Below are 26,814 nucleotides of genomic sequence, written 5' to 3' on the forward strand. Positions count from 1 at the left end.
GTTCTGCTGAAGGGCTGCTGGGGGGGGGAGGTAGGTGGGTTATATAACTCCAACTTGCAGTCCAGCAGTAAAGAGTGATTGAAGTTTATCACATGACTCACATGACTGGGGGAACCTGGGAAACTGAAACCATGTCTAGTGCCATGTCAAATTTCAAAATCAAGTATAAAAAAAATCTGTATGCTTTTTTGAAAAATAGAATTCAATGCAGGATTCTGCTGGTGGAGCACTATTAACTGATACATTTTGTAAAAATCATATTTTCCCATGACAGAATCCCTTTACGCATACATTGGATTGTGGGCTAGGGGACTGTTTAATTTTGTCCTCCAGCCTGAACACTGTCTCCCCTTTTTCATTAGGAAAGCATTTGATGTCTTGGTTTATATAGGATAATCACATTTTCCTGTTAAAACCCTGGAATGTATCCTACCCTTTAATGTACCGGTCTACAGTACCACACTGTGTGCTCCAGTAGCAATACATAAATTAAATATATAAATAAATAGTATTAATATTATGTTCCTCTTGGTTTGGTTGTATTTGTTTTACATTTATGACCCATTTACTAAGGGTCGAATATCGAGGGTTAATTAACCCTCGATATTCAACCCTCAAAGTAAAATCATTCGACTTCGAATATTGAAGTCGAACGATTTACCGCAAATGCTTCAATCGATCAATCGAATGATTCAAAGGATTTTAATCCATCGATGGAAAGATTTTTCTTTGATCAGAAATAGCTTAGGAAACTTATGGGGAAGGTCCCCATAGGCTAACATTGTAGCTCGGTAGGTTTAAAGTGGCGAAGTATGTAGTCAAAGTTTTTTTTAAAGAGACAGTACTTTGACTATCGAATGGTCGAATAGTCGAACGATTTTTAGTTCGAATCATTTGAATCGAAGTCGTAGTCGAAGGTCGAAGTAACCTATTCGATGGTCAAATCCTTCACTCGAGCTTAGTAAAGTGTCAGTAAATTTACCATCACACATAGGGAATTATAGGAGATATAGGCAAGGGAATAGCACTGCATATTGAATGCTGAATACCCCAGTTTACTGGTGGCAGCTACTGTACTTTAAATGAATGCATGGTTGCTAGGGTAATTTGAACCCTAGCAACCAGATTGCTGAAATTCCAAACTGGAGGAACTAAAGGAGTTCAGTGTAAAAATTAAAACCGGGTAAATAGATGGCTGTGCAAAATAAAAAATATTTCTAATATTAAGTAAGGCAAAAATGTAATGTATAAAGGCTGGAGTGAGTGGATGTTTGACATAATAGCCAGAACACTACTTCCTGCTTTTCAGCTCTAAAACGCTGAGGGTTTTTTTGACGCAGCGGATTATTCACAAATTAATTAGCTTGCGGGAAAACACAGAAATTTGCTGCGGATTTCTGTCTGGCGAATTTATTCCCCCATCACTAGTTATGTCTTATGTGGCCCCCCTTCAAGTCGCTGACTAACTCAGAGTTAGAGAACTGCAAAGCAGGAAGTTGTGTTCTGTTCTGTTATGTCAGACATCCAGTCACTTCCTACATTACATTTTTGGCTAACTTACTATACAGGGGCGATCCTGGCCCCTCCGCCGTCTGAGGCAGCAGCAGTTGCTGCCGCCCCCCTCCCCCATGTGCTTACCTTTTTGCACCTGAGGGGATCCAGGAGGGCATCAGAGAGGGCCAGTACGCTAGCGCAGAGAGCCTAACTGCGCTCTCTGTGCTAGAAGAGCCAAATTTCCGGTTTGAGAACTGGAAATTTGGCTCTTAAAGTACCAGAAACGCCATTTTTGCTGCCCCTGGTACCTTTAGGGTGGCGCTGCAGCCTGAGGCGACAGCCTCAACTCGCCTCATTGGCGAAGCGCCCCTGTAACTATATTAGAAACATTTTTTATTTTGCACAGCCTTTCTTTTTACCCAGTTTTTATTTTTACACTGAACTGTTCCTTTAATTTTTCCTTTCACAAGTGAAAAAGTGCTGTTGCATTGCATTAGTCTTAAGGCCAGGGCCCAATCATGCAGTGCAAAGAAGTATCTGTTTGTTACAATACATTAGTGCTTCAACAGGAAATGCTTGAGACTCATACAGAATATCCAAGCAACTTTTTTTTGTTTCTCAAGATTTTTTACACTTGTTATTTGTCAATGCCTGCACAATCTATTAGTGAAGGCTCAGATTTAGCCTGGTAGTAAGAAAATCACATTTGGTCTAAAGACCTTTCCTGTCTGCTCAATCCTTCAAGTTAACTTTATAGAAAGATGACTGATAATATGCATTTCTAAAGGTTTTCCATTTCTTGAGGCAAAAGGAACACATTGTTCGTTGCCAAGTAGAAACCTTTGAAGTCTTGCTAAGACATGTGAACATTTTAGCAGCAGGCATTATTTGCTAGATTATACATTGACCTACTAATGGGAAGATTGTACCTGTTTCCTTATGATTAAAAAACATCATTCTGCTCGTGTTTTATTACTAAGCTTTCTATCCAAATCCATTTTGTTCTTCCAAAGCCATTCATGCTGTACGTTAAAGGGTATTACATTATTTTGTTATTGTATTAATGTATTAAATAATAATAATTTCTATTACTTTTTCTAATTTAGTCAAATAATGCTCTCCCTATGTAGAATGATCCTGTATGTGATACTGAAAGTTTATTTTCTAGGGTCAGTTAATCAATATTCTGGCCACCACTGTACATAAACAAATGTACTCTTTAGCACATATCTGGCCCATTTATTATTTAACAATTTATTATTTTTTTATAAATAGGTAGTTAATTCCGCCATTTAAACAGGGTCAAAAATGCAACACACCCTTTAAAATCAAACACCAATAAAATGAGCCATAACTACCAAACTTCACAAATGCCCTCTTTCATAAAAAGTACACTTTTAACAGTTCAGCAGACCTGCATATTGGAGGGGGTAGGTGGGCAGCAAGTAGGCATCCAATGAATGCCCATATATTGTACATTTTTTACAACATGTAAGCTAGGGAGCAGCATGTGTAATTTTTGGCCCTTTTGCCCTCCAGCCTTGTGGTTGTACCAGTTGTAGATTAACCCTGGTGTGTGGACCTTTTCAGGTTATTTTATAGATTTGGTTTTGCTTGAGTTAATTTAGCCTTACCTCCAAATCTGTATACCAATAAAATTTGCTGACTTTGATTAAAGATACTTTGAAAATATTGGCTGCAGGGTTTCATTACAAGGCTTTCTCATTTTTCAATATACTGGGCCAACTGTATAAAACAGCAGGATTATATAATGATGAGGCTATAAAAAGGAACTCTTGGACAATCTAGGATCAAATCCCATTGGAGGCCATATCCTGCCTGTGGGAGAACATTGCTCTAAATCATTGCTGACCTACAAGATGCTTATTGTGTGTCATCTCTTGATTTCTGCCACTTGTGGCTTAAATGTATTTATTTTATTTCTATTTGCTTCTGCTGCTGTAAACTACATCATTGCACCTTCCACCTTATTTATAGTAGGTTATAGATATACTAGATATACTGTGTCTATTATTTTCCAGCTCAGGTCTCCAAACAAACAAACAAGTATACCAAACCTAGGGGTATCCAGGAGATCAAACTGGCATTATTCCCAAATCTCCCCTAATTAATGTCAGGCTGAGTACTTCCTGCAACAGCTTCAGACTCCCCTCCCATGGGGGCCAGGCCCACGTTTTGAGAACCACTGTTTTAGACTATCTGTTCTTCTACTTTGAAATTAATGCAGTGAGATGTTGTACTGTGGTCCATCTGTACTTCAAAACCATTCCATGCATGTTCCTCTGGCTTAATGTTTTGTTAGATGTGTTTGTAACTGGTTTGTTTCAGTTTTCTTCATTGGTGTACTGTACAGCGCTGCAGAATGTGGTCTTAGTAAACAGAACTCCACAGCACAAAAGTGTTAGACCCCCAGAAAATAATACATATCTGAGATAAATGAGTTCATTAATTCAGTTGTTAGCAAGTTGTATTATATACCAATATCCCAAATGCCCTAAACATGTTTGTCTTAAAGGAGAAGGAAAGGCTTGCAGCACTTAGGGGTGCCAAATGTCCGGTACCCCCAAGTGATTGTATTCACTTACCTCAGGGGTGTCCAAAGTTTTTTCAACGAGGGCCAGATTTGGTGAGGTGAAAATGTGTGGGGGCCGACCATTCTAATTGTTCCATTATTACAGGGCAACTGTAATGTACAATAGTTTGTTTGAGCTTATACTTGAGGGGATAATAAATAATTATTTACCATACTAATCAGCCCTGACAAGATTCCTGCATCTCTTTCTCTCTAAAGGTGGCCATATACGGAGAGATCCGCTTGCTTAGCAATGTCGCCAAACGAGCGGATCTCTCCCCGATATGCCCACCTTGAGGTCGGCAATATGGGGCTGATCCGATCGTGGGCCCTAGGGCCCAGTGATTGGATCCTAACGATGGCTAACTGGCGGTCGGATCGCAGGACCGAATCGCGGGACCGCATCAACAAACAGATGCGGCCGCGATCCAACGGGATTTTTAGTCCCTTCCAATCACCATCTGGCAGACTTTCGGGCAGATATCGATGGGGGAAGCCCGTCGGAGGGCCCCACACATGGGCCAATAAGCTGCCGATTCGGTCTGTCGGCAGCTTTTATTGGCCCTTGTATGGCCACCTTAAGAGTCAACCCCCTTAACAGTAAAAGTCTGCAACGTGTTTATGTCTTTTACACTGAAACCTGAGGTGTAGCCATAGCCAGTGGCAGCCCCAAGGTAAGAAGGAAGCTTTGCTCACCTGATGGGTTCCAGTCACTGAGTGCCAAAGTGCATTCATCAGACCTTAGCTAAAGCAGAGGCACTTCCTCAAATGCCAGCGCACATGTGCGCAATATTATGCCACAGGGGATTCCTGTCAGCAGGTCCCCCCCTGCTGGAACCTACCAAATGGACATACAAAACTGGTGAACTGCTTTCAAGTAAAGGTTACTCTAATGTACAGGGGAATCATGGCTAAAGCTCAGGTAACTGCTATAAAGGAGCACATTTCTATTCTCTGTCAGAATGAGTGGCACATGGAAGCGGTGGTTTTTAGAAGACAGGTGTATTTTGCGCAGAGGTAATGAGGTGCCTGCCGCGGTGGGCGTGGTGCACCGCAGTTGGCTGGGGGACGGTGGATGCGGTAACGTTTACAGCGATGCGTGGCACCGCCTCCCAGTCGGTCTGTGGCCGCTGGGAGGTTAGGGCTCGGCTCGCTCCCTGTTTTCCTTCTGGTTTTTTTTAGGAATTTGCTGCGGGCCAATTAAAAATGGATCGCATGCCGCAGTTGGCCCGCGGGTCGTAGTTTGGACACCCCTGACTTACCTGAAACCCCAGGCCGGTGCTCAGCAGAAAACTGCACCGGCCCGGGGTTATACCAGTGAGCACCATCTATTCTCCATGTGTACAGAACTATAAAGAATTCATAACATTTGGCACCCCAAAGTGCTGAAAGCCTTTCCTTCTCCTTTAAAATAAACAATACAGCAACCATTATCTGTATTGCTGCATTAGTGTATTGTTGCATTTGTGCAGTGTTGCAGTATAGTATGGAAGGCTAAAGGTGAACTTTTCCTTGATTGCCACACATCTAACCTTTGTGTCCTAATATAACAGACCTAATTGTAGGACATTTTATGTTTTAAGTGTTCGGTGTTTTCCAGATTGGTAGCAAATGCTTTCGTCTATGTGTAATCATGGAAGAAATTAAACTAACATGCATTTGTAATGCATTAACCATATTATAACTACTAAGCACACTTATGAGGACTTAAAATATAACTCGGAAGTATGCCATAAATTTATGGTCAGTGCTACTTTTCTATTTAAATATAAATTCCCTTTACTCGTCAGGATTTTATTCTATCCAGCGCCTAATTTAGGTAAAAGAATAAAGCCGGTTTGATGTATGCCTTTGTTTCAAGGTAGAGTTATCTTGAGCATTAAGCTGAAGCCGCAGACAATTGAAGATAATCTAAGGCATCTTACATCAAAATAACGGGGGAACTTGACTTGCTGAAGGAAGGTCACCGCTAATGCAATCATAGGAACTAAACACTGTACACTGCAAGTTATCAGAATAAGTAGTTTAGCAATGCCGAGAAGCCTCTTTCTTTTTTTTTTTTACACTACGGTTTCAATATGAAAGGTCACTCTTGTAGGCAAGATGTCAAGTTCCTTTATTTTAGCTGTGTAAGCATAATCATCACTTGCACTTCCCATAACTAGCAAGTGAGTCTTTGTTGTTTAATGTTAAGGGTGGAAATTGCACAAAGTAGAATAACAGCCGCCTTCTTTGCCTCCAACAGAACATGGCATTCTGCCAGCTTAGACAAATATGAATGCTTAAGATATCGTCCATATTTTAGTGGTTGGCGGGGAGGGACTTTACATTTTTGAATGGTCATGTCTCGCATGCCTTATGGGAATGTGAAATGAAATCTTTATGTTTTTGAGCTGATGCTAAAAGGTATAATAGTGCAGAAACCCTTGAGAAATACAGCGTTTTTATCCCTGTTACCACAAAATGCAACGGTGAAACAAAAGCAATTAAATTGAATTTTCAGTTTCACAGGGAAAACACTGCCCATGTTTATTCAGATGGTGATATTAGCTCCTGGCCACTGTCTGAGAGCAATATTCATTCATCATTATTAAATATGGGAACTCAAATAAATGTTAGTTTCCAGTGGTTTGTTTTAGGTAAACAAGACTAAGTTAGTAACTCTTGCATATTGTGATTAGTCTACATATTATGGAGATACAATTATCTTATTTTAATTCTATCTTACACCCACATTAAGGAATTTATTAAATTTACATTGTGCAAATATTTACATGCCTAGATAATAAGGTTTTCCAACGGCTGCCTGTTCATGATTAAGCATTTACATAAATGCTCAAATAGAAATCTATCAGTGTCACTCCAAATTGGATCAGAGATTGGTGCTTCTTAATCACAGCATGGGGCTATAGTTTAATGTCTGGCGCTGAGAGCAAATAATAGGAAAGGTGATAGGGAAGAAAGGAGACTCTGTTCTCCAAATAGACCTTGACATTTTACAGGCTGCAGGATTGCTGCTTACGCTGCTCTTTTGCGCATATCGTTCTCCCTAATGCCGCTCTTAGAAAGTAGAGAAAGTTTCTGCAGGGTTCCTGAAATGCTTAAAGTAGAAACACTGGATCTTTTTAAAAATGAAAAAGAAAAAATTAACTCATTATTAGAATAACTGGGGCTCATTTATCAAAACTGGGCAAATTTGCCCATGGGCAGTTACCCATAGCAACCAATCAGTGAATAGCTTTTTAAGGCCAGCTGCAAGTAGAACAATGAATGCAGCAATTTGATTGGTTGCCATGTGTTACTGCAGAGATACAAGAGGTCCATATATTGCAATATATTTAAACTGGCCAACTACCATCAAAGTCTGTATTTGTCTATATGTATTTTGTGGTCACAGCCTCATTGCACCCCCGCCTAATGGTTTTAAAAAATTAGTGGTGAGCACAACTTATATATATATATATATATATATACACACACACATAAATAACAAATTAAGTCCACACACATTCTTCCTTCCTTGATGAAACATGAGTCGATATGGGTGTTGTGCTTGAATTGGAATGTATAAAAGATTTTGGGATAAAGCACACACTCCAAAATGATTAACTTTTTTAGATAAAAAACATCAACGTTTCGGTTCGTTTTGGTTTTGCATCCTGACAAAGGTTCTAGACCAGGAACCGAAACATTAATGTTTTTAATCTAATAAATAGTTAATCTACAGTCCTCCCCAAAAGGGTAGAGGTCCAATACACTAAGGGGGTTATTTATCAAGGTCCGAAAATCCAAACCTCGAATAATATGTGGTTTTCGGAGGAAAAAAACCTAAGAGTTTTTCGAGATTTATTAAAGTCCAATGGTCTAAAAACCCCCGCATGTAAAAGCTCTCGAGGTCCTGTATAAGTCAATGGTGAAGGTCCTAGTGTCTGCGCTGATGTCCGTACCGGTATCCGATCAGTTCAGGGTTTCTGCGCAAAAAACTCACAAAACTACAATTTTTTTTGCACAGAAACCAGGAAGAATTCTGAGTTTTCGGGAAAAGCTCTGAAGTCTGGCCGACCCTATTTTTTCGGGCTTCTTTCTTCATAAATAAGGTTCATTTGGGCAATCGGAGTTGCACGGATTTCTAACTTAGAAATACTCAGATAAGTTCGGACCTTGATAAATAACCCCCCAAGCAATGTAGGTTGCGCTCTGTTAACTGTTAATCCAAGTTAACAGTTAAAAGAAAAAATCTTTATTGGAACATTTAAAAATATATATAAGCATTTAAGAATTTATATTTATTTTTAAATGTCCCAATAATGATTTTGTCTTTTAACCGTTTGGTCTAAAGGTGGCCATACACTATAAGATCTGCTCGTTTGGTGACATTGCCAAACGAGCAGATCTTTTCCCCCGATATGCTACTAACAGCAGGACTAAATCGGAGGTAATCTGAATGTTTGGCCCTATGGCCGAACGATCGGATTACGACGAGCGCAATGGGCTCCGACAGGTTGGTCAGGAGAAAAATCCAACCTTCCCGATCGATATCATGTCCAGATATCGATCGAAAAGACCAGTCAGAAGCCTCCATACAGGGGCAGATTGGCTGTCAAATTGGTCTAAACACCTGTATCTGCAGCATTATCTGCCCGTGTATGGCCACCTTAATGCGGTCTGGCAGATCTCAACCTACAATGTTTAATGTATTAGAACTGTGCAGTACTCTTTTGGTGAGTGATGCTGAATTGCCTTTGATGAAAATGCTTACACATTCTTAAAATGCATCAAAAATTGGACGCATTTCTAATCCTTGTTTTGTCATTAACAAATCTGACATCTCCAAACTTGTTTAATTAATTATTTGAATGTTTTAATTTTTTGTGCTACACTGCCTCATTTACGGTACTAAACCCAAGGCAAGTGAAAGCAATTGCTCAAAACACAGTGCCCTTTGGGTTGTACCCAGAGACACACCTCTTTGCATTTAGGGGTTAATGAGCACATTTATAAAGGTGTGGAAACTGTTTCATATGATAAATTGTTCTGCTGTCCATACATGTGAATTATAACTATATAAATTATATAAATGAAACATCTGCACAGAAATAATCCATTATGAAAAGATAATATGTTTATTTATAAAGGATTGTATTTTTGTGGGCCAAAATTGCGCCTAAAAGTACATCATTATTTTACGTGAATGTTGACCGGTGTACCCACTGAAGTAGAATAGCATTTTATAATAGCATTTATAATTATGTATCAACAAGATATAATGGTGCATTTACTATGATGCACCCCAAAATTGCACCCATCCGTAAGCAATACATGAAGCATTTGCAGCTCTAAAGCATCTGCACTCTTTGCCCATATGGCCTTATCTGTTTGATATTGCATATTGGGCAGAGCACTAGTGATTTGCAAAAAATGTTGCCATGTACAGACTTGCCGGAATTTCGGCATTTCGCCAACGGCAAAACTGTGCAAAAATCGTCACGTGGGTCAGTTCGATTTGTGCGACAAAACAAAAAAAGATGCATGACATGTACTGATGAAAATTTTTTATAAGATTGATAATAATCTACAGTAATCAAACAGTAAGTTCTGAATTTGGTATCTATATATACCTTGGTATTCTTGTCTACTACTTCCCTGTCCCTTATCCCTCTGTTCTTATATCCATCTTTAAATCCATTTTTACCCATTTAAACATAAGTTACTTGCACATCCCCCCTTAGAATAATTGCAACAGAGATAAAAAGATAGAATACATGAGAGAGAAAAGAAAACAAAAGGATATGGGGTTCTTTTGGACAAAATAATTGATTTAATTGTAAATTTAAGGTTTTTTTACTTCTAGTATCTTGTTTTTATTATCTACTATCTTTCTATTACTTATACTCTGGAGAGCCCAATAGGGGTCGATGCATACTTTTTGTATATAACGTGCCTGTATTGCCATTCCTGCATGCCTATGATTTAGGGATTGATTCCCGAAACAAGTTTGGAGTGGTCCATTTGGTTAGCTCGTGACAAATGCATACATCATTTTATCCTTCCCCTCTCCTTCCACATCAACCAAAGGGATCTGAGCTGTCCCATTGTTTGTATAAAGGCATGCACATAAATATACAGTACGGCTTATTCATTTTATTGTGGGATACAAAGCACCCAGATATTATTTGCTGGTGGTCAGATTTATTATTAGTTGTGCCTGTGTTTGTAAGCTAGTAATAATCATAGTGTAGTTACCAGGGGACCAGAGGTAATGTCAAAAATCACAGACATGTTTTTAAAAATTGGCAACATGGGAGCCTTTTTTTCTATTGAAAAAGCAGTTGTAGCACAGTGGACAGAAGGTTCTCTAACAGCATGGGGCACATTTGTAGCAGTATACTGAATGAAAATGTGTGTGATTTTGCCCTCCCAAAGCAGAAACATGGTGCCACAAAAAAAAACTGTAAAAAATATGTTTTTATCTAATAATGCAGTGTACTAAAAAAAAAAAAAAACTTTCTGTCGCGCTACAAAATATTCACAACAAAAAAGTTTTACTCATCACTACAGGGCACTTAACACAGCCCTATATTTAACATTTGCTTTAGGTAGGTGGAGCAAGTGTCCAGTTGTATCATATAAATGATGCTTACGCTAGCCATACACAGGCCGATAAAAGCTGCCGACAGACCAAGTTTGGGGCCCTCCGACGGGCTTCCCCGATTGATATCTGCCCGAAAGTCGGCAAGATGTTGATCGGATGGGACTAAAAATCCTGTCGGATCCCGGCCGCATCTGTTAGTTGATGCGGTCCTGTGATCCGACTGCCCGTTAGCTATTGTTAGGATCCGATCGTTGGGCCCTAGGGCCAACGATCGGATCAGCCCGATATTGCACTCCTCAAGGTGGGCATATCGGGGAGAGATCCTTGGCAACATCGCCAAACGAGCGGATCTCTCCGTGTATGGCCATCTTTAGTTGTGGGGAATGGGACACTCAAGGTAATATCCTTCCCACCAACCAAACCTATTTGTATGTGTATATTGTAGGGATGCACCGAATCCAGGATTCAGTTCAGGATTTGGCCAGGATTCGGCCTTTTTCAGCAGGATTTCGGATTCGCCCGAATCCTTCTGCCCGGCCGAACCAAATCCTAATTTGCATATGAAAATTAGGGGTGGGGAGGGAAATCGTGTGACTTTTTGTCACAAAACAAGGAAGAAAAAAATGTTTTCCCCTTCCAACCCCTAATTTGCATATGCAAATTAAGATTTGGTTCAGTATTCAGCGAATTTCAAAGGATTCAACCGAATCCAAAATAGTGGATTGGGTGCATCCCTAGTATGTTGCCAGCAGATTAACACTGATTGCTCTATGCCCCTTGTCCTACAACACACATCTGACTGAAGATCATCCTCACTACTCCTATGCAACTGCGCAGGTGGGAGATCCTGATATTTTAAGGCAGAGAACACAAGCTAATAAATTAAAGCAAACAAACTCAATGTAAGATAGGGGCAGGCAGAACAAGTGCACATTATGAAACAGAATGTCACGCAATACTAGTAAATTTGCTGAAAGGTTACCAGAAAAAAATGAACAAAAATGCCTAGTTATTTAAAATGCAAATGAACCTAGACATAGCTCTATTTTTATGTTACACTAGAAATGGATTAGTTACATCTTCTACATATTTAACAGCCAGAAAAATGGCACCAGTGTCATAGAGATACTCAATGACAGCTCCATAAATGCTGTAACCCTCTGAGTAAAAATCCATTACCTGTTATAGATGAAATTAAATTGTGAAATTAAAGGAAGTAGGGTTGTGGAAGTGAAAAAGACAGAGATAAAAAGCAACCCGGATAACGCATTGTTCAAGAGCAAAGAGCCTTTCTGTGTAAAATGGAAATTCCACCTCTCAGTTTTGACTGAAGAGATAGTTATAGAGAGAATCTCATCTCTTAATTAGAAAGAAAAATTCACATCACATAGGTCCCATCACTAGAGCTAATGATCCACAGCTGCCTGTATAAAAGGGCAGCCTTTGTTTCTTGAGCTGCAAGGTGTTAATCATTCGGATGATATTCTCTTTTATAGACACTGTAGTGTGCAGTAAGAGGAGGACGTTCAGTATTCCAACTTAAATTATTTTTTTGAAGTGTGTTACACAAGGGATACTCTCACATGTCATTCTGAATGATCATTTAATGCATGCATTATCACAACTCTCAACTGTAGATTTCAATTGATAAGTCTTAACGCTGCCTGAAATGCAGAAAGTTCATTGTTCTTTCTCGGATAATGCTACAGAAAAAAAGGAGAGGATTCTTCTCGCTTCTTTTGTCCCAGCTAAAGATCTCACCTTGTCATTAAAAAAAATTGAAAATATACTCTATTAATAAGTAGGATTTCTCCTCCATTCACTCACTATGCATAAAATATTTGGCGCACTTAAATAAAATGTCTTTTCTGTTACCTTTTTTTTTCCATGAGAGGGAACTGCCCTTTTGCTGGATTCAACAGCCTTCTGTATATACTTAAATAAAACAGGGCCATTCATCTATGGCTGCTAGGTGTGCTTTTATAATTTCATTTTATAGGTAATGAGATAACACCTTAACTGAGGCAAGCAATGAAAAGCCATCATTTGTTCTCTAAGCATACATTTTAAAAATGCATATTAGAATGAGATATGGTCTTATGGAAAACGACCGACAATTAAAGGGGCCCATTTACTTAGCTCGAGTGAAGGAATAGAAGAAAAAATTTTGAATGGTCGAATATGGCTACTTCGACCATCGAATAGGCTACTTCAACTATTTGACCATTCGATAGTCTAAGTACTGTCTCTTTAAAAAATACTTCGACCCCCTAGTTCGCCACCTAAAACCTACCGAGGCTAATGTTAGCCTATGGGGAAGGTCCCCATAGGCTTCCTAACAATTTTCTGATCGAAGGAATATCGTTCGATCGATGGATTAAAATCCTTCGAATCGTTCGTTTCTAAGGATTTAATCGTTCGATTCCTTCGATCGTTAGATCGTAGGAATATCGCTAAATCCTTCGACTTTGATATTCGAAGTCGAAGGATTTACATTCGGCAGTCGAATATCGAGGTTAATTAACCCTCGATATTCGACCCTATATAAATCTGCCCCTAAATACTAGCTAAGGACATACATACATGTAGAGGGTTATCTACTAAACTCTGAATGCAAAAATCATGAAAAAGTCATCTTTTTTTTTTTTCTAAAATCAGACTTTTAAATTTTTCGGAATTTATTAAACCCCGAGGATGGAAAAGTCTGAATCAGAAAATCCGGCATCTCAGACCTGTTGAGGTTTCATATAAGTCAATGGGAGAAGTCCCAATTATATTTTGATGCTTCATGCAATACCCCGAAGTTTTCGGAAAATCCGTTTTTTTTCCTACAAAGCAAATGTTTGGGAAAATGTAATCATAAATAAGCGTGAAAAACCCAAGCGGATTTGATCGGAGTTTGTAGCAGAAAATACTGAGATAAATTCAGACATTGATAAATAACCTCTTTATTTTAGCTTTAAATCATCACTGAGAGATTATAATCATTTTAGTTAATACTGAGCCATACAGGGGAAATGTAATAGGTTTAGCTAGCGCAAAAAAACCTGCACAAAGACGTTAGCGACCATGTTTGTATCCTTTCTGACTGATGAAAGACCTCAACGACTACATTGCACAGTTTGCGAACAAATAGTTTTTGCGAACGATCCCAGTGGATGTAATAAAATTTCGCAATTGCAAAACCTTTTTTGCGACAAAATATTTAATGAAACTCCAGAGCAGGTGATAAAGCTAAACCTTTGCTTAGCAAAAGTGCGCAATGTAATGTTCATCAGCGACAGATTTTACATTGCGAGCAGTGTTAAACATTCGCAAAGACGCGATTTTAAATAACACTTGCAAATTTTTATTACATCCCCCCTATATAGTCTTAATATGACCTATAAAGTTTTAGAAAATGGGTATAGAGAAAGGCATACTATGTACCAGTACAAAATGTGAGTAACTCAAAGGTTATGTTTGGTTGTTTGGTGTTCTCAATGCCTCCTCTGATGTTACTGATGTTACAACAACTGTATTATGGTGCTGCCTAAGTGCCTGCCAGCTAAGCAAAACCCTTAGGGGCCTATTTATTAAACCTCCAATTTATCTGGTTGAGGTTTTCAAGGGGAAAATGTACATTTTTCATGGAGAAAAAAACTCGTATTTTTAGAGATTTATTATACCCCAAAGCTTCTAAAAATCTGAAAATATTCTCAAACCTGTCAAACTCATGTAGAAGTCAGATGTCTCTGAAGTTGTTTCCTGACATCGTGATCTGCGCTGGATAATCCGGAAAAAGCAGAAAAAAAAGCCAAGTTTTCGTAGCGTCAAAAATACGATAAGAATTGAAGCTCCGATTTGTTTGAGAAAAATTATTGATAAATTAGTTAAATTCATGGAAGCGAGTTTGGTCAATTTTATTTTCATAAAAAACTGAGATGAATCCAAGTTTTAGTAAATAAGCCCCTTAAAGTTATTTTGAGAATTATGAAACAAAATGACACAAATAATATAAGTAAGGGTGGTCAAAGCTGATACCAATTTACAGCAAACCAACCTATCCACTCTCTTATTCTGAATTAAAGGCTGAAGCACATATAATAAAGCGAAATGGCATAAAGTATGTACAGCGTGTCACATTGTCAATGAATATTTATGTTAATGTATTTATCTAACACAGGGTATGTAATCTTTGGCTCTTCTACAAATGACGACACAGAAATGAGAAGGCCAACAAAACTGGCCTTGAACAACATAATTATATAATGGTACAGGATCCATGATCTGGAATCTCCCATAGACTCCAGTTCATCCAAATAATCCACATTTTTTTAAATGATTTCTTTTTTTTTCTGTAATAATAACACTTGCACTTGATCCCAACTAAGATATAAACAATCAATAATGGAGTCAAGAACAATCCTATTGGGTTATGTAGGGGCCAATTTATCAAGGGTCGAATTTTGAGGGTTAATAAACCCTCTAATTCGACCCTCGAAGTTAAATCCTTCGACTTCGAATATTGAATTCGAAGGATTTAGTGCAGATCAAAGTAAAAATCGAATGATTCGAACGATTTTAAGCGATCGAACGAACGATTTTTATTAGATCAAAAAAAACCTTAGAAAAGTGCTGGGGAAGGTCCCCATAGGCTAACATTGAACCTCGGTAGGTTTAAACTACCAAAGTATGTAGTCGAATTTTTTTTTAAAGAGACAGTACTTCGACTATCGAATGGACGAATAGTCGAACGATTTTGAGTTCGAAACGTTCAAATCGAAGTTGAAGGTCGTAGTAGCCTATTCGATGGTAGAAATACCCAAAAAATACTTCAAAATTCAAAGTTTTTTCATTCGAATCCTTCACTCGAGCTTAGTAAATGTGCTCCGTAATGTTTAAATGATTTTTCGTAGTCTTGAGGGGAGATCCAAATTACAGAAATATCCCTTATCGAGAAAACCTCGGGTCCCAACATTCTGGGTAAAAGGTCCCATACCTGTACTATATTTCTTACAACCTTTTCTTTAACTATAATTACTATAGTCATTTATTTATAGCAATAAAACCTGCTGATAGTAGAAGTCCACCCATACGTTTTAAGGCAGGCCTACAAATCGAAGTAAACAGCCTGTGTTCAATTTCTCGCGCACAATGAACAAGCAAGTGTTCTGCCGGCATAAAGACATTCATTAAAACAGAGAACATCACTTGAAGCACGCATGATATCTGGCTTTCATCTGTTTTTAATTCAAGTTATCGTGTTGAAACTTGCCTACATACCACAGCTTTCTAAAATGTAATACATTGAACAGCATTTGCATTTGCTTTGTCTTAACATTGAATTGCTGAAGTGTCACATTGTATGATACTGGCAATCACTTGATGGTAAGAGGGCAATTACAAAACAAATTCTGCTTAATAGTTTTGAAGGACCTTGTTGAAGCTCAGATCATCTCCCATGAATGTGTCTGAATTACTGTATGTATGGATTTATTCTGCATTGCGGTAGAACATTTCCAAGCTTGAGTGTAATATATATAACTCATTTGATACAGTATTATCATTCTGCTTTCGTTTCCACCCTTATAATGACGTTTGCAGCAGAACTCATTGCTGTGCCCATTGTGAAACCCATTATATAGGGAACAGTTGATACTATTATTATTGTTGTTTACCACACAGAGGAACTTTAAAAATGTTGTTGCATGAGTTTTTCTGCATTGACCACTTTAAAGGGGACCCGTCACCCAAAAAAAAATATTTCAAATCCTATTTTATCATGTTAGTCAAGCAAAATGAACTTTAATTACACTGTATAAATTATTTGAATCTTGTTTCCTTTAGTCTAGGACTCATATTTATAGCAAGCAGGCAGGAGCCATTTTGTGGACACTGTTATTAAGGCAAGCCTTGTATCATCTCAGAATCTTGTTTGTGCAGCAGAATGGGGGACCCAATGTCCATCCCCATGTCCTGGCTACACAATTAAATGGTAAAGAGAACTGGGGGAATGTGGGGAGAGCAGTGACATCTAGGAAGTGCTGAATGAAAAGTGAAAGTAATTGCTTGCCCCGCCTCTATGCCTAGGCATAGAGGAGGGGCAGGCAACATTTGATTGACAGCTGATATTTTTAAATGAGTTTACAACAGCTATGAATGCTTTAATTAAAAAAAAGAAATTGGATTTCATATTTAATTTGAAAAGGACTTGTATCATACAGATTTTTATGTCTGGGTGACGGGTCCACATTAATATACTTTGAAACCCCTCTTAGCTGTCCGACTACACTATAGTTCCACCCAGTAACTGCATAAATAAAGGCCCCCTTTCAGGACCTTGATCTTTGGGGGAATAGAGTCCCTGCTAAGCTACAGTATTGGTTCATGAATGTCCCTTTGGCTCACCCGTCCCATAATTCTGCTGCAGTGGAGTTGCTTTTGTGATGGGGCGACAGTAGCAAAGTATAATGTACTAACGTTCATTTTCTGTTTTTTATTAAATGGAACTTGGCTGTGACTTGAGCGGGTGTTGTCAAGGGATAGTGGTCAAAAAGTTAGGGGCAGATTTATCAAAGGTCGAAGGGAAAATTCAAATTTAAAAAATTCGAATTTCAAGCTAATTTTTGTGTACTTCGACTAGTGAATAGTCCAAATTGGATTCAAATTTGAAAAAATTAAAAAATTCGAATTTTTGAAATTTATCATGTACTGTCTAAAAATTCGACTTCGACCATTCGCCATCTAAAACCTGCTGAATTGCTGTTTTAGCCTATGGGGGACCTCCTAGAACCTATTTGGTGTCAATTAATGGACAAAAAAAACCTTAGAATCGAAGAGGATCTAATGCACTATTACTTCGATTTGTATGATTTGAATTCAATCGAAAATTGACCTATTTGATCAAAAACTGACCTATTCGGCCAAAGAAAAAAAACTTAGATTTAATTTCGGTTGGTCCTTTTGAATTAAAATTTCAAAGTTTTTCAAATTTGAAATTCGACCCTTGATAAATCTGCCCCCTAGTGTGGCTTCCTTTCCTTAATAAACAGCAGTATTGTGTATACAGATAAAAAATATGTAGGTATTGTTTTGCAAAGATAGGTAATGGTCATGTTATCTTATCTGACATGCTTAGGGGATTATAAAAACCAATCATAATTTGATATTTATCCAAGGTGCATGTAGACACTCATGTGCATGAAACTTGCCAAGCCCTTCTTTAAGTCCAGGGCTAAACAAATGTTTGATGCACATGTAAGTGTCTACCTGCACCTTTAATACATTTGGGAGCACCCCAACTGCAACTTGCCCTGGTGACAAAAATGAATATGTTTTTTTTGATTTTTGATACATCTGCCACTCTTAGGCTTTTGTAGTTCAGCTTGCTGTTATATTCCTACAACTATTGTTCAGTCATTCTTACCTCAGGGACTTTGATTTTCATTTTTAGCCTTTTCATTACAGCGTGCAGGATCCATTCTGCAGTGAAATGCCTGACGCCTGGCTTTTTGAATGCTGTGATCACTGCAATCATTAGTATTCTGTGCAGCTCCGCTAAAAGCAATTTCTTCATTTCTTCTTATGTGTGTTTACTGTGAGCTGCAGTATTAGAATTTTTACTAATCACTTCTGATTTGCAACCAAAGGACCTTCAGGCTTGCTGTACTAAGCCTGACATTTGCATCATCCGCCAGTTCATCTGACATTGCTACACCAGTGAGATGAAGGTCTTTGGTATTAAATAATGATTCAGTGTTAATCAGTAATATAAATAGGTTGAACTGTTCTTGAATGCACGTTGAACTCATTGTAATTCCTCGCACATTACCACTCCTTTGCTATCAATAATTCTACCAGAGAAGTAAAAGTAGAATTGTCTCAAGGGTGATACGAGAACAATTTTTATCTTCTATAGTAAAAGAATGTAATATTGCAAGTACATAAGTAGGGAAATTATTAGCATAATTACAAGAATATGCATTTACAACTATCAGTATGGAATGAGTCACAACGGCATAATTGTTCACAAATTAGGGGCTTTTGTCCTCGCTTGAGTGTGTACCATTGAGTTTTACTAGTAAAGAAATTATTTTTAAAGTCTGTTTGCCTGTATATAATGTATGAATGGACGGAGAGATTGACAGGACTGAGAAAGACTTCAGTTGTGTGGTAGATATCTGCCTTGGCTGCTACTTTTTTATTCACAGTTGATTGTCTCTTTTGCCTTTTGTCCCTAGTTGCCCTTGTTGATGAAGTCTTTCTATGGCAAGCTGTACAGTCTTTATCTCTCTAGCTCATATTAAACATGCCCAATTATCATTCTTTACTCAAATTCAGAAATAGCAGAAATATTGGTTTAAGGAACTCATTAATTATAACCAATCTGCATGGTAAACAACCTGGGAATTTAAATTGGCTGATATGGCAGTATATTCATGTGGTTAACTTGATTGAAATCCAGGGTAGTAGTTACACTGGCTTTGGGTCATTCTCTTGCCACTGATTAACATTTTATTTCTGTACATACAGGTATGATAGACCACCTCAGTCTTTATAATGTGGGCTGTCTCAATTTAATGAGCCTATACTGCCCATTATTAAATATGAATAAAGAGCATTTGGGAGATCATAGAGAGAAATGTTTTTCCTTAGTTTGAAAAATATCTAAACTTTCGCAAGAAAAAAAAATTCTAGTGAAGGACGGATTGATGTTTTTTCTTTAGAATTGGTTCCCACTGTTATTACAAAACATTTTGTAATAACTGTGCCACCTGCTAGTCTGTGCATCTGACAGTAGTGATGGGCGAATAAATTCGCCTGGCACAAATTCGTGGTGAACTTTGGCGTTTTGCCGCCAGCGAATAAATTTGGGAATCTCCCGTGAAAAATTCACCGGCATCAATTACCGATTTTCATGATTTTTTTGTGAAAACGTCTGATTTTCACGATTTTTTTGTGAAAACCTTCAAATTTCACGATTTTAGTGAAAACCTTCAAATTTCATGATTTTTGAGTGAAAACTTCAAAAAATCATGATTTTTTCGTGAAAAAGGTCGAATTTCAAGATTTTTTGTGAACTTTCTGATTTCACGATTTTTTGCAAATCTTTTGCTGTTTTGCGAATTTTGTGGGAAATTCGCAAATTTTTCGGCTAAGCGAAACGGGAGAAGTTCGTCCATCACTATCTGACAGTACAGTTGGTAAGAGTTCCGAAACCTTAAATGACCTTTCCCATCACTTTCTTGAGCAGAGTAACATCAGAACAGAGCCCTGTTTTCCTTCTGAACATGTTTTCCTTGACTGGTGGTGCTGTTCTTACACAATTCATTATTTTATATACTGTTTTTATATTTTTTAGCAGATATATGGAATGGAGTGCAAGAAATCAAAGTGGGGCAGGAAGAATGTTTTTGTTAATTCTATATTTTTATTTAGGACTGCATATATTTGGTGCTTATTATCTACAAATGTATATGAATGGGATTTTGCCACGGCTGAGCTGATGCAAATTCCTTAACTGGGCTGTTTGCATTTTTTAAAAGCCAGGAGTCGATTCTAAAAGTAACATTTTTTTTATAGTCTTTTGGTTTCAATTTGATACATACAATAGATATGTGATGATGACTATACTGTTCTATAGGGTTATATGAATTGTTGATTTACTTTTCATGTTATTCTCTTTATTGTCTCATCATTATAAATGTTATTGCTACTGGTTTACTGTAATTATAGTTGTTTTTTTAAGTTTGCAGCATATCTATGTTCTTATAACGTTAACATTAGTAATACATTTACTTGTTGGTTTTTGCTAGATAAAATATAATAATCATAATGTTGTTTGTATTATTTTACTCCAGATCTTTCTTCTTGTGGTATGGAATTTTGAATTGTACATGATTCCCCTGGCATTGTTGCTGTTATTGGCTTGGAACTATTTCTTAATCATATCAGGAAAGGACAACCGAACTCATGACACGGTGAGTCACTGCAACACCCTGTAAATATATTGTAGAATCCTGGATTTGACTGCCCTTCACTTACTTGTTCAGGTTTTGGCAGACCCTCCTGCAGTCAGGGGTACCACCAACTGTAGTTCAACAGGGCCTGCCTTGAAAATACAGAAAACACATAGAAATATATATAAGGGCATATTTATCAAGGGTCGAATTTCGAAGTTAAAAAACTTCAAACTTCTAATTCAAAAAGACCAACCGAATTGAGGTTGACGTTTTTTGGGGGTCGAAGTGGTCCATATTTGGCCGTATTCAAATCGTAGGATCGAAGGAATAGCACATTCAATCTACTTCGATTCGAAGTTTTTCCCCCCAAAAACTTTGATCTCTCAAACTCCACCAATTGTCTTCATATAGGTTCTAGGAGGTCCCCCATAGGCTAAAACAGCACTTCGGCAGCTTTTAGGTGGCGAATGGTCAAAGTTTTAAAGAGACAGTACATGATAAATTTAGATATTCGAATTTCAGAGTTTTTTACAAATTGGAAATCGAAGTTTGACTATTCCCTAGTCGAAGTACACAAAAAATAGCTTGAAATTCAAAATTTTTCACTTCGAAAATTCACCTCGACCTTAGATAAATCTGCCCCTAAGTGTTTGTAATTTGAAGATCTAAACAAAGCAAAAACTAAAAGTAAGGGCACCTTCTACTTCCTATTCTTATGAGTAGGGTCAAAACAAAACCCCAAGTCCACTGAAAAGCCCTCCATATAAAGTCTAAAAAAAGGCTTCAGCTCATTTTAAAAAAAAGTCCTGTTAGAGCAACAAAAATGGTCTGATCTAATGTGATACAAGGGAGGGATTGAAAATACCTTTACATTGGCCTTAACATGTATTTTGATAGTATGCTTATGGCGTGTTGAATAAGGATTATAAAGATACAACACAACAATAAAACTGCAGTGATTTTCACATATATCTATCCTATATAACATTTTTAAAACATATATATATATATATATATATATATATATATATATATATATATATATATATATATATATATATACACATATATATAAAATATATAATGTGATTTATGTAAGTATTTAAATATGTGTATGTGTGAACCATTTTGTTATTATACAAAAATTATACCAAGTATAGACCCATATTTTGACTGCAGTAAAACCATGATGCAGTTGAACATTGCGAAAAGGCAAAAATAGAGACGTCGTAATATCTTAACAATGTTTTCTCACTCAAATGCCCCAGGCACAGAGAGCTCTTGGTGTGATATAATCACTGTAGTTCTGGATATTTTATTGGATAGGACGTATAGTTGAAGGTTATAGTAATTGCCTTGCAACACTTTGATAAGATGAGTCCTTTTCATAGTGAGTTTTGGATTCTATATAGCATAACATGGCTAAAATTAAGGAACCATCATATTCACAGTTCGGCTTATTTTTTTATCCATTGTACAGGTATAGGATCCCTTATCCAGAAACCCGATATCCAGACTGCTCCGAATTACGGAATGGCTGTCTCGCATAGACTCCATTTTATCCAAATAATCCAAACTATTTCCTTTTTCTCTGTAATAATAAAACAGTAGCTTGTACTTGATCTCAACTAAGATATAATTAATCCTTATTAGAAGCAAAACCAGCCTATTGGGTTTATTTAATGTTTTACATGAATTTCTAGTAGACTTAAGGCATGAAGACCCAAATTACAGAAAGATCTGTTATCCAAAAAACCCCAGGTCCCGAGCATTCTGGATAACAGGTCCCATACCTGTATATGATTACATAATGGAAGGGAAATAATCAGAAATATATCAATTCCAGCCTAAATTCTGCAGTTGTGAAATTTTGCGTTTCTGCAGTTTGCCTAAAATTCTTATCCCTCTCACTTACCCACCTAAATCAGTGATGGCTTTTCTTACTATATTGACTGTGAATTTCATAGGGGAATTTCTGACATAAAATATGTCCAAACTATTATGCCTGGATGAGGACTTATGTCCTTATCATCTGATGACAGTATGTAAACATAACCCTGTTTATATTTATTTTTATCAGGTTAGTTTTTCTGGAAGATTTAGTCAGTCATCTTTAAGTTGTTAAAGGTAAAATATGCCTTACATTTTCACATATATACATTTTCTATAAATATTGAAACAGATATAGAGATAAAGGTGATTCTGCACAGGGGTCCTACATTTTCTTGATTTTTTTAAGTGTTAGTGTGTTAGGAAAGCAGTCATACTGCATGTTCAGACAAAAGAAAAGAAAAGTCAGAAATGCCCCTTTGGCAGTGTTGTCATTTAAAATTGTAAACCCCCCCATGCTTTAATGGATATAAACATATTTACAGCTGAAAACAATAGAAAAAAATACACATTATTTTAAAAACCATATGGCCGTCTTCTAGTTGCAAACAGAATAATATTTCATTCAACATCCTTTATATATTCTCACGGCATTTTGTTAACTGACAGAATCTACCCGTTTTTGACGATATTTGAAATTGCCACATCAGAACTCGTCACAAGAGGTTTGCCAGCCCAAAAACCATCAAATGTGTACAGGTTGTTGATTTGCAGGCTTAAAAATGGTGGAAAGTACTCCCTCCTTGTTCTATTGCTTTTAGGCATGATCAGTGGTCCTTATCTAAATCACTAAGCAATGCTTTAATGCCTATTTATATTAAAAAAGGATACTAAGACTAATGTCGCACAGTAATTCGAAGTACTGTCTCTTTAAAAAAAAACGTTGCCACCTAAAACCTACTGAACCTTAATGTTAGCCTATGGGAAAGGTCCCCATAGGCTTTCTAAGCTTTTTTTGATCGAAGGAATTTCGTTCGATCGATGGATTAAAATCCTTTGAATCGTTCGATCGAACGAATTGCGGTAAATGTGGATATTCGAAGTCGAAGGGTTTAACTTCGACAGTCGAATATCGACCCTAAGTAAATGTGCCCCTAACTGTTTGCTCAAAGCCCTACCTTTGTGATATAAGAGAACAATGGATCTCAGACCACTGTTTTTGGATGAAACCTTTTCAAAATTCTAAAGATTTCTGCTTCCAAAAATAACAGCTCATTTCATACTGGCAGGCAACACTGTTAGTATACTTTCGTATGTGAAAAGAATTTTTTCAATTAAAAAATTTTAAAATCAGAATTTTGCATTTTGCTGGTAGCATGTGTAACAAACCCTAGGAGCTGGCTGAAATACTTTGTCTGTTACTATCTAGCAAGCAGATCATCTCTGAGCCTATGTAAAGGTATCAATTGCATCAAGACAAAAACCCAAACCGCAGTGAAGCCTCTCTAATGCCGAGGCTCAAACACTGAATCATTTTCATAAATCAGAAGTGAAACATGAAAATGTCAACTTAATCAAGCATTTAAATTTTATTAATCAGGCCTAATTTTTATGAGTGCAAATAATCGCTGAAGCTGGACAAATTTGTTCTAGGCCGCACAAGAAACATAATTTTAATATTTAATGGGCTGATGAATTTAAATGGAGAATTATCTTTATGAAACATGGTCTTTATAATTCGCCATTAAATGAGAAATGAAGAAATCAACATAAATCTTATATAAAGGTTGCTTAACTAAGTGTTGGCACTATAAATATTACAAGTGTATTAGATACTAATTTAACCATCAGACTAAGCGCCATATAACGAAGGAATGAATGCATTTTTATGGTGATTTTATCTGCTGGGTGAACATCAAGGTGCAGTCCAGTTTAAACATGCAGTATAATTAGGATATTTAAAATAAACCAATAAGTTGTTCTATTAGCAGCAGAAAATGATCATGCAGATACTTTAGTTCCAAAAATATATTTATAAAGGGCAAATGGGTTAGATAGCCAAGTCTCTTGCGAAGTTGTACTTAATTATTATAATTAGTCATTTATATTCTATTGCCAAGGATGAAATTGGAAACCCATTTAGACCTCTGGGATTCAGTAAAAGGGCATTTGGAAAACATAAAAACCTTATAAAGGGGGTGAATTGTGTTACATTTTATATTAATTTAGATTTTTTTTTTTTTTGAGTTATCGTAGTTTATTAACTTAGACAACACTTTCTATTAATAACAATACACAATAGTACCCCCATTTTACGTTTTTTTTTACTCAACAAGAAAAAAAATGGTGTAAAAGCTGGAAATTGTAAAATCAGGGAAATGCAATATTCATTATATATTGGTGGGACCATTGGAAAAATGGTTTAAAATGAGGGACAACTTAAAATCGGGGGATGTAAAGTTGTGGTTTTACTGTATGCACTGTAAGAAAACAATGTGCATTAACACTAAGGGCCATTGATGGACGACAATAAACAATTTGGAGATAATTATGGAAAGTCTTGATTTTCACCATTAAAAGGCACCTGTCATAGCAAAATAGTTTCCCTTATCAGAGGTCTGGACTAAAAGTGGCCATGCACCATTTATAGGTACCTGTTGTTTTCTTGACTACACCTAGGGGGTTATTTATCAAAGTCCGATTTGAACTCAACATTTTCTGCTACAAACTCCAATCAAATCCGCTCAGGTTTTTTACACTTATTTATTATAATATTTTCCCAAAAATTTGCTTTGCAGGAAAAAATCAGATTTTCACGATTTTTTCAGGATTTTTCACCCTGTAAACTCTGAAAACGTCGGGGTATTGTATGAAACCCAGCGCACATCAAAAAATCATTGGGACTTCTCCCATTGACTTATATGCAACCTCAACAGGTCTGAGATGCTGGAATTTCTGATTTGGACTTTTCCATCCTTGGGGTTTAGTAAATTCCAAAAAATTATGACATTTTCGGTATTTTATCATTCAGAGTTTAGTAAATAACCCCCCTAGGGTCTCTCAAGATAAAAAACATTTTAAAATATACCCCACTTTTTCAACATTTATTTAATGAATCCCTGTTGAATTGAACATACCTTTGGCTTATAGAGTTAAGAAAATGTATGTTTTTTTTTTAAATAAAAGAAAAGTCATATTCCACTTTCTTTTCCATGCGGTATTAAAACATATGAGCAGTTCACCAAGAAGCTTCTGTATAATGAGCTGCTCCTTATCTCACAGGCTGCAGCTGGGTGGGTGGGTTTGTGGGGAGGGGGTTGTTTATGCAAAGGGCTTCTTGGTGGAATACTGATTTGTTTTTGGGGGGGGTTGTACTTAAATAAACAATGGTGTCATAGTCTGCAAGAAATAACAGAAACCATACATATTTCTTAATTAACATAAGTTAATTCAGCACAATCAATATACATTGCCCTAATATTGAAAAAATTTGTATACTTTAAGACACTTTCCACTATATATTATTTATCAAATTTTCCCTATTTTTAAATGCAAGTGTCACTGGGAGCAGTATCAGTCTGTCCTTTGCTGTCCAGTGCTAGTTCTGGCTGCATATACCAGTGACCAGTGGTCAGCTCTTCCCTAATCAACATTCTGGTTCCCACAATACCTTGCATGTTCAGTGATTAACACACCTGTTCAGAAGAAGTCTGCCACGAATTGTGGGAATAGCCAAAAAATGCCACTAAAAAAATATATATCTTGGCCTGTTCTTATAACACCCCTCTGCACGAGTGAAGTACCCCCTTGTTTTTTTCATTGTTACAATTTTCAGAGAATAGCAAATACTGTCAATAGCAATTACACACTTTAAAGAAATTGAAAATGTAAAATCAAAATTAGAAAGGGAAAGTTACTAGGAATTAAAATTAATGTCCAAGTGGAAACCCACCCTGGCCTCTTGAGGAAAGCTGATCCAGTGCAAAGTATGAGGGAACAGCACCCTCCAATTCAACAGAATAAAGAAATTACCGGCACACAGGACTCCATGCAAGTGGCGTTTTAGGAATTAAAATTGCCTTTGTTATATTTGGGTCTAAATCGCCTTTATATTTTATAATTGGGTTTACCATATTCCCTGCTTTAATTCAGAATGGGAACGTACCCTGTAAAGTTAGTTTATCCCACAAACTGAATACAGGATTTGCCAAATGATTGATTCTTGAATCGAAACTGATAATGTCATGCCGTTTTTAATGCTTTCGATGACTAAAGGCAGCACATTTCCTTAAAGGTGATTCTGTTTTAGTCCCTAATTACTATATAAAAGGACTGTGGCAACATTCAGGCAAACAACCCTA

At 37.0% G+C, this 26,814-nt stretch overlaps 1 protein-coding gene across 5 annotated transcripts in view; it reads left to right on the forward strand.

The window, feature by feature from the left end:
• mctp1.L (multiple C2 domains, transmembrane 1 L homeolog) overlaps window positions 1-26,814 on the forward strand; it is a 373,027-nt gene that overhangs the window by 285,815 nt on the left and 60,398 nt on the right. For all 5 annotated transcript variants that reach the window (XM_041568472.1, XM_041568473.1, XM_018264615.2 and 2 more), the window contains one exon: window positions 20,522-20,641. In XM_041568472.1, coding sequence (XP_041424406.1) covers window positions 20,522-20,641 — 120 coding nt within the window. The remainder of the gene's footprint in view (window positions 1-20,521; window positions 20,642-26,814) is intronic.

Source organism: Xenopus laevis, chromosome 1L (assembly GCF_017654675.1).
Source record: "Xenopus laevis strain J_2021 chromosome 1L, Xenopus_laevis_v10.1, whole genome shotgun sequence".
In the NCBI taxonomy this organism is placed as follows: Eukaryota; Metazoa; Chordata; class Amphibia; order Anura; family Pipidae; genus Xenopus; species Xenopus laevis.